Raw genomic sequence first — 13124 nt, forward strand, 5'->3', positions numbered from 1 at the left:
ATAGGGCCACTCAGCGTTTTGCCTTTCTTTTTTCTTTGGTAAATGGTGCCACTAAGTCGCCGTAATCGAAGTGCTGCGCCATCTTTTGAAGGAGGTACCTTCTTGTATGTTAAGATGAGGGAAGACATGCTGATGAATATTTCTATCTCTTTTTTTTTTAGTAAGTCAGGAGGTAGTGTTGACAGATTGTTTAGTTAGCAAGAACATGGATGGTTGAAACTAATTTGGACTAATTTTAAATATTTAGGAAATAAATGAAACAATTTATTCCTTCATCTACTTGAAACCTCCCTCTCCTCTTCAAAACAGTCCCCAGTGCTTCTTCTGGTGGTGCTCCTTGATGTGCACCGTCACCGGGACATGCTTCTCCACGAACACCGGCTTCTGGACATACACTGGAACGGGCTTCTCAATGTGAACTGCGTACGGCTTGGGCACTTCGATGTACTCCTTGTGGACAACCGGGACCTTCACCTCGACCGGGTACGGAACGGGACGATCCACGTGGACGGCGACCTTCTTCTCGACGTACACGGGGACGTTCTTCTCCACCACCACCGGGACCTTTTTGACGACCTCGACCGGGTATGGCACCTTCACTGGAACGGCCACGTGCTTCTCGACCTCCACCGGGTACGGCACGGCCACGTTCTTGGTGATGATCTCCTTGTGGTGGTACTCGTGATGGTCGTTGAATCCGTTGAATCCGTCAAATCCGTGATGGTGATCGTCCAGCTCCCACAGACCTCGTTTGTCCTTCTTGGAGGAGTCGTCGACTGCCGCGCAGGAAGCGATGGCCAGGGCCATGGACAACACAATGAACGCCTGAGGAAAATCACAATTTATTATTTTGAACAAATATCAAGCAACTCTCACAAACCTTCATGTTGAAAAGCCGTTGACAGACGATTTGAGCTGCGCTCCAGTGATTTTCGGACCGAACTGAGCCGATTTGATGACCACAAGCCAATGATGATGATCTGGGCGGACGGAGCTGATTTTATACGATTTCGGATTTTTGGACTTGGTCAAAGCGTCTTAATTGGTTGCACTTGCTTTTGCAGTGAGTTTTTCGCTTTTGAATTCAACCTTGGTTGCACAATTTTTTGTTAAGGCCAATGACAAATTTCTCCATTGCAATCCTCGGAAAGACTGACCAAGGCAATTTTTGTATAACTGAACTGATTTTTTAGTCTGAACTGATTGTTGGATTTGCGTTGGACAGAGTTTTACAAGAAAATTATGACTTCAAATTCCAGCGAAACATTTAAACTCCTACAAAAAATGAAAAAGTACTGATGCAATCGTTAAATACTCTTAATAATCAGTTCCTGAAAAAATAGTTTTTTTCACTGTGATCTCGATAAATGTCAACTTTCAACTCGCGATTTATCGGAAACTTTTGGTTTGATTTTCAATGTTTAATTTCTAATTAAATTTTAAAAAAATACTTTTTGAACGGGCTTAAAATGTTTACTTTAGTCATTTTAAACTGCTTTCGAAAATTTCGAAACCCTTATTATAGAAAGAAGAAGAAAAATTTACAAATTTGTTAAAAAGAAGAATAAATTACGAAATTTTCTCAACCAAAAAAAAAATCTGCTCTTGTTTTGAAAAATCTCGTTACTGACGGCATGTATAACATTCAAGCGAAGAAACAGTACTTTTTCTTTGAAAATTGAATTCAAACTGTGTTTTCCGGAACTGTAAAAAAAATTAACCGGTTTAACCGTTGCAAAACTTGAATTTTTCAGCACTCGTCACATGTTTGCAACTTGTTTGATTAATGTACGACTCCTTCTGAATTAAATTTAAATATGCTTTTTTCAAAAGGCAATTTTGCTCACATCTCTTCAATTTTATCCGGCTTTTTTTCAAATCGATTAATATACTGATAAATTTAAAAATCGTTAAAACGTTCTACCTCTTCTAACTACAGTCTAACCATAACCAAATTTTCGCGTGAGAAAAATAAAATTTCAAACCTTTTTAACATTTCGAGCTATTTCATCATTTCTTTATTGAAAAAATAAAAATGGGTAATTCAACGCCAACTAACACAATATATACAAACCCCAAATTTTTATTTTTGTACTTTTTTAAAAAATAACCCTATTAAAAAAAACACTAACAAATGGAAAATTTTGTTCAAAATTAAAAAAAACCCTTCTGGACTATTTCACATTTAAAAAGTACATAAAATTTCCCATGAAATGACATGACTCACGATTTTTTAAAGTTCAGTAATGAGAAATGGTGGCAATTTGAAAACTATTTTTTAAGTTATTTTTTCGAAATTTGGAGTGCGCTATTAAATTGGGCGTTTGAAACCAAATTTCTATCTCTTCACGGTTTCGAGCTACAAATCACTGAACTACGTGTCTTAGTTAAAATCTAGAAAAATGAGAAAAAGATTGATTTTGTGTCTTCGGCAAATTTGTAGATGTTGATCAAGACTATTCAGAAAAAAATAGTTAGAGATAGTTTTCATGACTGTCCATTCCCAATTTTTTTTAAAGTTCAGGAAATTTCCTACAATTTCGTACAATGAAGGGTTGTTTGGATGAGACTTAAATTTTCTTGTTTCTTTTTCTTTTGTCTGCTATATCTCAGCATTATGTGGTTTAATCTTCAATGTTTCTCAGGCAAAATTGTAGGAAATTTACTGAACTCTTTGAAAAAATAGATAGGAATAAAACAATCATGAACACAAATTGGAAAAATAAAAATCCGGAATTAATCGGACAACATTCAATTATTAATGGCTTAATTTTGAATGCGGTGCACTCTATCAAAAAAAAAAAAAAGTGTAGTAATTTTCGATTGCAAATTATATTTTACATAAAAAAAGCAAGGTCAAACAATTTTAAGTACAAGATTTCATATTTTTTTAAACACTATTTTAAAAAACCCGATTTAATATCACCAGAGGTGAAATAGAGCCTTTCTTACAAAATGAGGAAACTCCGACAAATATATTGGCGCAATTAATTTTTCAGAAACATAATGATACCACCCAGTAAGAATTTGACCTAAAGCATCGAATCTTTTTAGGCTAAACCTCGAATGCCATTTTTTTTTAATTTCAGAGGCACATTATGCGTATCAAGATAATTAAATTCAATTAAGAAAAACATATGAGCAATTCTCTACCAAAACCGGAAATGGATTTTATTTGTATTTTTTTATTTGGCTCAAACTTTGTGGGGGCCTTCCCTGTGACCAAATAAGCTATTTTGTGTCATTGGTTATCCCATACAAGTCTCCATACAATGTTGGCTGCTGTCCATACAAAAATGGTATGTAAATATTCAAACAGCTGTAACTTTTGAGTGAATTTTCTGATCAATTTGGTGTCTACGGCAAAGTTGTAGGTATTGTTGAGGACAATTGAGAAAAAAATATGTACACGGAAAAAAAAAATTGTTTAGGGGACAAAAATCCGCAACTTTTGAGCTATAGAGAAACATGGTCAAAAAATCTGCCGCCAAGTAATGAATTTTTGAAAAAAGAGTGATTTTTGGAAAAAATCCAAGTTTCATGCAAAAACAAATTTGAAGTTATTTTTTAATGCAAAATTGAATTTGCAATCGAAAAGTACTTTACAATTTTTTTGATAAAGGGCTTCGTTTTCAAGATATAGCCACCGAAAGTTGGATTTTAGCAAAATATTTGCAGTTTTTCGATTTTTAAAAATAGTGACTATGAGCGACCATTTCTAAAAATATTTTTTTTGAAAAGTTCAGAAAATTTGCTATAAAATTGTCTAAGAGACATTGAAGATTGGACCTCGGGTTGCTGAGATAGAGCCGCTTTAAGAAAAAGAAACACGAAAATTGAAGTTTTCTAAGTCTCACCAAAACAACCCACCATTTTCTAATGTCGATATCTCAGCAACTAATGGTCCGATTTTCAATGTTAAAATATGAAACATTCGTAAAATTTTCCGATCTCTTCGAAAAAAATATTTTGAAAAATATTAAATCAAGACTAACATTTTAAAAGGGCCAAACATTGAATATTACGCCCATTTAATATTTTTACGAATGTTTCATGTATTTACATTGAAAATCGGACCATTAGTTGCTGAGATATCGACATTAGAAAATGGTGGGTTGTTTTGGTGAGACTTAGAAAACTTCAATTTTCGTGTTTCTTTTTCTTAAAGCGGCTGTATCTCAGCAACCCGAGGTCCAATCTTCAATGTCTCTTAGACAATTTTATAGCAAATTTTCTGAACTTTTCAAAAAAAATATTTTTAGAAATGGTCGCTCATGGTCACTATTCATAAAAATCGAAAAACTGCAAATATTTTGCTAAAATCCAACTTTCGGTGGCTATATCTTGAAAACGAAGCCCTTTATAAAAAAATTGTAAAGTACTTTTCGATTGCAAATTCAATTTCGCATTAAAAATTGATTTCAAATTTGTTTTGCATGAAATTTGGATTTTTTCCAAAAATCACTATTTTTTCAAAAATTCATAACTTGGCGGCAGATTTTTTGACCATGTTTCTCTATAGCTCAAAAGTTGCGGATTTTTGTCCCCTAAAACATATCAAAAAATCTCGAAAATCAAAAAATACGTATTTTGGGAAATTGAGTTTTAGTAAGAAAAAAATTGATTAAAAAATCTGCAAATTTTTTTTTTCGTGTACATATTTTTTTCTCAATTGTCCTCAACAATACCTACAACTTTGCCGAAGACACCAAATTGATCAGAAAATTCACTCAAAAGTTACAGCTGTTTGAATATTTACATACCATTTTTGTATGGACAGCAGCCAAAATTGTATGGAGACTTGTATGGGTGAACCAATCAATGACACAAAATAGCTTATTTGGTCATAGGGAAGGCCCCCACAAAGTTTGAGCCAAATCAAAAAATACAAATAAAATCCATTTCCGGTTTTGGTAGAGAATTGCTCATATTTCAAACGCTTATATCTTTTCCCCCATTCGATTAATCCAGAAGATTCAATCACCAGTCGAAAGGGGAAGACTTAAGCTATCGTTTTATTACATAACAACTTTGACTAAACATAGTTAAAGGGATTAAAACATGCAATCAAAATGAGTAATTTTTCCATTTCGACAGTAGTGACCACAACCTGTACTGGCTGGTGCCCTCGAAGCAGGTTCCCCCGGGGCCCGGAGGGCCTTTTACAGAACCATACGAGTTTTGGCAATATGGGTATCAAAATTCATGGTTTTTGATACTGAACATGAAAATGGCTATTTCGACAGTAGTGGCCACAACCTGGAGTTGCCGGTGCCCTCATGGAAGGTTCACCTTGGGGAAAATTTATGACAATTTTGCCGACAAATCTATGAAACAAAAAACAAAATCTTATTCTAAATTTCACTAGCAATCCAAAAACATCAACTATCTCATTAAAATTGTTTGGTCCTATGTCTTTCGGTTATGTTTCTGACATACCATCTTGAACTTTATTGCTGTGTATATTCAAAGATGCCATTTTATATCATTAGTTTGTCCAAATAATTTTCCATACAAATTTGGCAGCTGTCCATTCACAAATAATATATAAAAATTCAAAAATCTGTATCTTTTGAAGGAATGTTTTGATCGATTTGGTGTCTTCAGCAAAATTGCAAGTATGAATAAGGACTATACATTAAAAAAATGATATGCGGTAAAAAATTTTTGGTGATTTTTAATTCCACTATTTGTCAGTAAAACTTGATTTGCAAAAAATACATTTTTTTTATTTCCTAAAATGTTTTAGGGGACATCAAATGCCAACTTTTCAGAAATTTCCGGAGTAGACTAAAAATCTTTGAACGAGTTATGAATTTTTGAATCAAAACTGATTTTTCAAAAAATTGAAATAGGGGAAATATACCCATTTTAATCACCCTAAGTCGTTCGACCAATTCTCATTTTTTTGCCGTTTTCCGCTATTAAATCAATATTTTCAGATGTATCAACAATTGAGAGTAGCTTGCTCACTTTAATTTGAGCTATTTATTATTTTGGAACAGTCAAAAACACTTAATGAAAGCTGTAATTCACGATCAAAGTGCTGATAGGCCGACAACAGAAATTGGCTGAAAAAGGGTATAGTTCCCCTATCGGTCGAAAAAAAAAATTCAACTTCATTTTTCTATGCAATTCGATTTTTTGATAAATTGCACCGTTTCCAAATCATAGCTATTTTTGGTAACTTTTTTGAAAATAGTTGTTGTTATTCATTTTTTTAAATTAGTGCACATGTTTGCCCACCTTTAAAAATTTGTTTTTGAAAAGCTGAGGAAATTCTCTATATTTTGCTTTTTTGAACCTTGTTAATACGACCCTCAGTTGCTGTGATATTGCCATGCAAAGGTTTAAAAACAAGAAAATTGATGTTTTCTAAGTCTCACCCAAACAACCCACTATTTTCTTATGTAGGTATCTCAGCAACTAATTGTCCGATTTTCAATTTTAAAATATGAAACATTCGTAAAATTTTCCGATTTTTTCGAAAAAAATATTTTCATTTTTTTAAAATTGAATGTTTGGCCTTTTTGAAATGTTAGTCTTGATTAAAAAAATGAATATTGTTTTCGAAAAGATCGGAAAATTTCACGAATGTTTCATATTTTAACATAGGTTTTTTGCATTTTCTGGCAATTTTTGAAAAGTTGTCATTTGATGTCCCCTTAAACATATCAGAAAAAAATAAACAAAAATCGTTTTTTTTTTTGCAAATTACGTTTTAGTGACAAAAAGTGAAATAAGAAAATCACTAACATTTTTGTATGGACAGCTGCCAAATTTGTATGGAAGATTATATAGACAAACTAATGAAGCAAAATGACTTTTTTGGGCATACCAAAGGCACCAAAAAAGTTTCAGCGGGATTAAAAAAATACAAAAAAATAGAATGACCGAAATCTCAGAGAATTGCTCTATTGATAAATTCAAAATTGATCCCACAAATCAACAAATATCTTTCGATTTTTACCAGAATCTTCATCATATCCTTCTATCTCAACACGTTTTATCAAATCCATAAACCCTGTTGAATTCAAATCAACTGTTTAGAAAAAAAAAAAAATATCTGCGAAATACGTCAGCAAGGTGTGCCAATTCGGCCCACCTATTCGCATTCCAATACTACCGAGTGTCATTCTTCAACATATTTTCAAGTGAGTAAAAAAAAAACCCTCCCCGTTTGGCATCACTTCCCAGCTGCCCGTAACTGATCCCAAATTAATAATGCATACGTGGCCTTTCACTCCCGACTTTTCTGCAGCAACCCCCAGAAGCCATCGTATCTGCTTCTAAAAAAAAAAAGAGAGTTTCCATACCAATTGGCCTGTACATCTAAAATTCCAAATTCCCAAAGCAAAAATCCAGCCAGCCAGCAGCAGCTCCATTCTGCATGCAGATGAAAATATTTTGCTCCCAATAAATTTGCAAACATAGACAGCAGCAGCATCGGCAGCAGGAGAGAAAAAAAAATCGCCAAACTCATCCATAGTTTGGCCATACATCTTTCATCGTGTGATGCTAAGTGGCAAGATCCTCCCGGAATCTCCCTGGTGCAGATTTTTTTTCGCTTCTTCATTCTAACAGCATTTTGGTTGCTAACTTCCCACCTGGGACCAGAAGCGATCCTGGTTTTTTTTGGGTGAAAGATTTGTTGTCTTTCTTAAATTGGTAATTTTAATTTGTTTAAATTAATATTGTTGGAATGAAAATAAAATTATTTTTTGACGATTTCATAAAATTTAAAAAAAAATTAGAAAATTCTTCTCTTAGGGAAATTAATCCACCCTTTATTCCGGCATGTTTTCCATGCTTCAGGTGCTCACTGAGCTGACCCCGGGGCGTTTGGGGAGAGAACATATCGACATATCCCCCCGCGTCGGAGTGCGAGCAGCTTCGTTAGCATGATTTCTGTAGCATTTCCCTGAATCGGCAAGGAAACAGCGCTATCGGAATTCGGGGGCCATTTCCTCTGAGGTGGAAATAATCTCCGCAAAAGGTCCGGGGCGCGCGCTTCGAATGAAGGGTTGTTTTCGCACTATCGAACAAGCAGAAGCGAGTTGTTCCCGTTTAGTGGGAGTTCTTTTTTTTTCTTTTGGGAGGAAGGATTAAGGGTTAATTCCTGGGAGAGTACAGGTTGAAATGCTTGCCAGGGAGTAACAGCTCAGGATAATACATTGTCGATTTGAGCTTGATGTGTGCAACTTGGGAAAAGTATAGGAAGTTTGTGCTTTCCCCCTTGGCAGATGATTCGGGGGACGAGGAAAACGAGGAGGAAGTCCTCTTCCGGAGAGACGAGGAAAGTGACTCTTCCGGACCAAATCCGAAGCGCAACAAGGTTTCCAAGTCCACAAAAGCCGCTGGCGGCAAGGGTAAGGAAAGTGACTCGTTGAACTTCAAGATCCTCGTGGCAGTGATCATTTGCCGATCGCTATTCTGGTTAGCCATGGCCCACAGCAATCGACAACGGTGGAGATGCCTTACGATCTGACGCGAAATATCGACTGGAAACAGTACGCGGAGGCAGTCTCCATTGGAGTTGAGTTGCGAGCTGGGTTGGCACCGCTTGAAGAATATGCGTTTCTGGCTAATACGATCTATGACAGTGCGTTACAAGCTCAGACGAAACCCGTCCCGGGACCATACATCCGAACGCGCCCTCCACTTCCCTGGTGGGACAAGGAGTGTACGGATCTCTCGGCGGCCAGGTCTGTAGCTTATGTGGACTTCTGCAAGTGTGGATCCCCAGCGAACTTCCAAAGGTATAGAGCTCTCGATCGCAGGTACAGTAATACTCTGAAGCGGAAGAAGCGAATGTACTGGCGGGAGTTCGTTGAAGGACTACCAGCAGATACGTCCATGAGCACTCTGTAGCGCGTTGCGAGGGCCATGCGTAGAGGTTCCGTTCCGAACGAGAGTGTGGAAAAATCGGACAAGTGGATATTGGATTTCGCCAAGAAGGTGTGCCCGGACTCGGTGCCGACACAACCATCATTCGACGTTGTTGATGGGAGCGATGCTAATCCTCCCTTCTCGATGGTAGAGCTCTCCATAGCACTATTGACGGGCAACAACACTGCTCCTGGTCCGGACAAGATCAAGTTCAGCTTGCTGAAGAATCTTCCGGACGTCGCCAAGCAGCGTCTGTTGAATCTGTTCAACACGTTCGTGGAGCATAACGTAATTCCACACGAATGGCGACAGGTCCGGGTGGTTGCCATTCAAAAGCCCGGTAAGCCGGCGTCCGACCACAACTCGTATCGTCCAATCAGCTTGCTGTCGTGTCTACGCAAGTTGCTGGAGAAGATGATCCTCGACCGCCTCGAACCATGGATGGAACGAGAGCACTTGCTGTCTGACACGCAGTATGGCTTCCGGAGAGGCAAGGGAACAAGCGACTGTCTAGCCTTGCTGGCCACAGGGATCGACATAGCCCGTGGTAAGAAACAGCAAATGGCTTCTGTCTTTCTAGACATCAAGGGTGCATTCGATTCAGTCTCCATCGATGTGTTGGGAGTAAAGCTGCGGCGGAGCGGTCTCAATCCGACGATGTGCAACTTCCTCATCAACCTGTTGTCAGAAAAACACATGCACTTTGTGCAAGGTGATCTGGCAATCACCCGGATAAGTTACATGGGTTTGGCACAAGGCTCACGCCTTAGCCCATCCATGTATAACTTCTACGTCAGCGACATCGATGATTGCTTGACCGGAGACTGCACCCTTATACAGTACGCAGATGACGCAGTGGTTTCAATCGCTGCCAAGAAGGAAGTCGATCTGCTAGAACCCTTGCAAGATACCCTGAACAACTTGGCCCATTGGGCAGTTGAAAAGGGTATTGAATTCTCTCCGGCGAAGACGGAACTGGTCGTTTTTACGGGGAAGCATGAACCGCCGCAGCTCAATCTTTCTCTCTCGGGAAAGACTATCGAGCAGTCGGACCACTTCATGTACATGGGTACCATCTTCGATCAAAAGGGAACATGGGGGAAGCACATTAACTACCTGAAGCAAAAGTGCCTGCAAAGAACTAATTTTCTGCGCAGTGTCTCTGGCAACCGGTGGGGTGCTCATCCTTCTGACCTGCTTCGACTGTACAAGACAACGATACTCTCGGTACTGGAATATGGCAGTTTCTGCTTCCAGTCAGCTGCGAAATCACGCTTGTTGGTTCTCCAGCGGATACAGTACCGAAGTCTTCGCATTGTCTTGGGATGCATGCACTCAACTCACAACATGACCCTCGAGGTCTTGGCGGGAGTATTGCCTCTGCGAACTCGTTACTACGAACTGTCTTACCGGTTCCTGATCCGGTGTGATTACAGGAATAAACTGGTAATTGACAACTTTGAAACGTTGCTGAACCTTCACGTTGAGTCTCGGCGCATGCTTCTATACTATGACTTTATGTCATCGTGGGAGTGGAGCCCGAGCACAACGGTACAGCGCACGCCTCCGTTAACCAACAGCACCCTGATTGGCTTCGACACGTCCATGAAAGCCGATACTCGCGGTATCCCAAACCATCTTCTGCGGGGAGTTGTACCGTCGATCTTCGCATCAAAGTACAACCATGTTCCTCCAAACAACAGATTCTTCACCGATGGCTCCAAGCTCGACGGCTGTACGGGCTTCGGTGTTTATCATGAATCTTATCAGCTGTTCTTTAAGCTGAAGGACCCGAGTTCGGTTTACGTCGCAGAGTTAGCCGCGGTTTACTGCGCACTGCGAATCATCGAGACCATGCCACCTGACCACTACTTCATCTTCACCGATAGCTTTAGCTCTGTTGAGGCTATCCGGTCTCTGAAGCCGACCAGGGAGTCTGCGTTTTTCCTCACGGAAATACGCAAGACTTTAAACAACCTGGCGGCTCAGTCCTTCAGCATCACGGTGGTGTGGGTCCGCGCTCATTGCTCGATTCCGGGTAATGAGAAAGCGGACTTGCTCGCCAAGAAGGGTGCTGAGAGTGGAGACATTTTTGAAAGGCCAATTAGCCTACAAGAATGCTACGGTTTGCCGAGGCAGCGTGCGCTCCTGGATTGGCAAAAACAATGGGACGACGACGCCAAGGGACGTTGGATGTATTCCATACGACCTAAGGTGCAAAGAAAAGCCTGGTTCAAGGGAATGGACTTGACGCGTGGATTCATCAGAACGATGTCCCGCCTTATGTCGAACCATTACTCGTCCAAGGCTCATCTTTACCGTATCAACATGAGTGATACAAACTTATGCGACTGTGGGCAGGGTTATCAGGACATCGACCATCTCGTATGGGCGTGTCCAGATCACCAGGCTCACAGAATTAAGTTGAAAGATACCCTCAGGGCCCGAGGAAGACCACCAGAAATCCCGATGCGAGACGCGTTTTCTCAACTAGACCTTGATGTTCTCTATCCGATCTATCAGTTCCTCGTAGATTCCAAAATATCCATTTAGTTTTCTTCCAGTTAGTTTTCCTTCAGTTAGTTTTCCTTCAGTTAGTATAACTCGCCTTCACACAAAGCCGTCGTTTCTGGATTGCACCGGAAGCAAAGCAAGAACGCCCCAGCAGCTGGACACCGAGTTGCGGCTGAGGACAAAACGCAAAGGCCAGAAGAGCCAACCAAGACCCCTACACAATCCCCCTTCCCATCCCACGCCTTGTCTTTAACATCAATCCCTTCCCTACTAACCCCGAGTAGGCCGCGGGTAATCGGCTCCCCTCCCACTAACATTTACACACAAGATCCTCTGTAATTATTAAGTCAAATGTAATTACAAAAGCCGACTCGGTCCTAACCAGGTCCCAGTACCGAAAAGGACCTAATAAAAATAATTTTATGAAAAAAAAAAAAAAAAGTTTGTGCTTGAAGCAGTTTGGAAATATTGGTCCTCTGGGAAAACCTTTTGATTTGCTTTTCGATTGGGCATGCTTCGGCTCTTTTAAGATTTCAACTAAATTATGCAACATAATTTCTTTGATTTTAAATCTTTGTAAAATGTAATAGTTGTTAAACCCCCTGTCTTACAATCTAAACAGAATGCCATAAATTCCTGTTGTGGTCTAATAGGAATTTAATTTGAACTGTACTGTTGAAAAACATTTGAACTTGAAAATGTTTGTTGGATTTTCCCATGAATTTGCTTAAATTGGAAGTGCGATATTCTAACTAGATTTGGTCAACTTGTTAGCAATCATATTCGAAAAAAATCTTGATGGAGGTACCAGACGCGATTGCTAGTAAACAATGTTTTTCTTATTGAGCGAATTGTTAAACTACCACTCGAATACCATTGATTTAACCGAAACCAATAAAAAAATATTTAAATAATGTACAATAACGAGACTAAAACAGATTTCCCAATAGGGGGATGGCGTCGCTATTTTTAGACCACTTTTTCCACTTTTTCTCATCGAAACCGACTACTTTATCGACTTCATTTTGCTGGGCGAGATAGGACGCCGTCTATTTTTAGACGATGACTCAGCACTTTTCCACTCTTGCGCTTAAAAAAACCAGGTGGCAGCACGATGTAACGCCACGTCCCTATTCACCCCAGATTATGTTGCAATTAAATCTAATCAAAAAATCATCATGTGATTAAAATTCGTGCAACGAAACAAGTGACCGTGTGGCCTAATGGATAAGGCGTCGGACTTCGGATCCGAAGATTGCAGGTTCGAGTCCTGTCACGGTCGACGCAAACATTTTTTTTATTGTTGATGATTGCATAGCTTTTTTTTTCAAATCAACTGAATTTTACATACCTTTTTCACTAAAATCTATGTCACAAAAAATATTTATTCCATACAATTGTAAAACAGTGTCGCGAAAAAAACTCCTCCCCGACGGGGAATCGAACCCCGGTCTCCCGCGTGACAGGCGGGGATACTGACCACTATACTATCGAGGAATTGATGGTTGGGTCAGTTTAATAACTGGATTTGTAGCCTTCATGATTAGTTTGACTTTTTTCAGTGCTGGTGCAGTTAGCATATATTTCCATCGAACACCTAATGTTGGCATATTAGAACTTTGACGTTTAAATACAGCTTAAAAAGCGTCAAGTAATCTATAGTAATGTTAGTGAGCAGCAAGCATGTGAAAATCTACACATCTAATTGGATGAAAAAAGGG

General features: G+C 39.1%; 1 protein-coding gene and 2 non-coding genes across 3 annotated transcripts; 1 reads left to right on the forward strand and 2 right to left on the reverse strand.

Annotated features, from left to right (window-relative positions):
* Nucleotides 1-300: 300 nt before the first annotated feature.
* LOC120420967 (uncharacterized) lies at nt 301-980 on the reverse strand. The gene is made up of 2 exons (XM_039584100.2): nt 881-980; nt 301-825 (listed from the first exon to the last, which is right to left on the reverse strand). The coding sequence occupies exons 1-2, from the start codon at nt 884-886 to the stop codon at nt 301-303; spliced, it is 531 nt and encodes a 176-aa protein (XP_039440034.1). The 5' UTR covers nt 887-980.
* Nucleotides 981-12612: 11632 nt separating this feature from the next.
* Nucleotides 12613-12685, forward strand: Trnar-ucg (transfer RNA arginine (anticodon UCG)). The gene has a single exon. It is a non-coding gene; the product is annotated as a tRNA-Arg (tRNA).
* A 143-nt stretch (nt 12686-12828) lies between these two features.
* Nucleotides 12829-12900, reverse strand: Trnad-guc (transfer RNA aspartic acid (anticodon GUC)). Its single transcript has one exon. It is a non-coding gene; the product is annotated as a tRNA-Asp (tRNA).
* Between the last annotated feature and the right edge of the window lie 224 nt (nt 12901-13124).

The sequence above is a fragment of the Culex pipiens genome, chromosome 2, assembly GCF_016801865.2.
Source record: "Culex pipiens pallens isolate TS chromosome 2, TS_CPP_V2, whole genome shotgun sequence".
Taxonomy (NCBI): domain Eukaryota; kingdom Metazoa; phylum Arthropoda; class Insecta; order Diptera; family Culicidae; genus Culex; species Culex pipiens.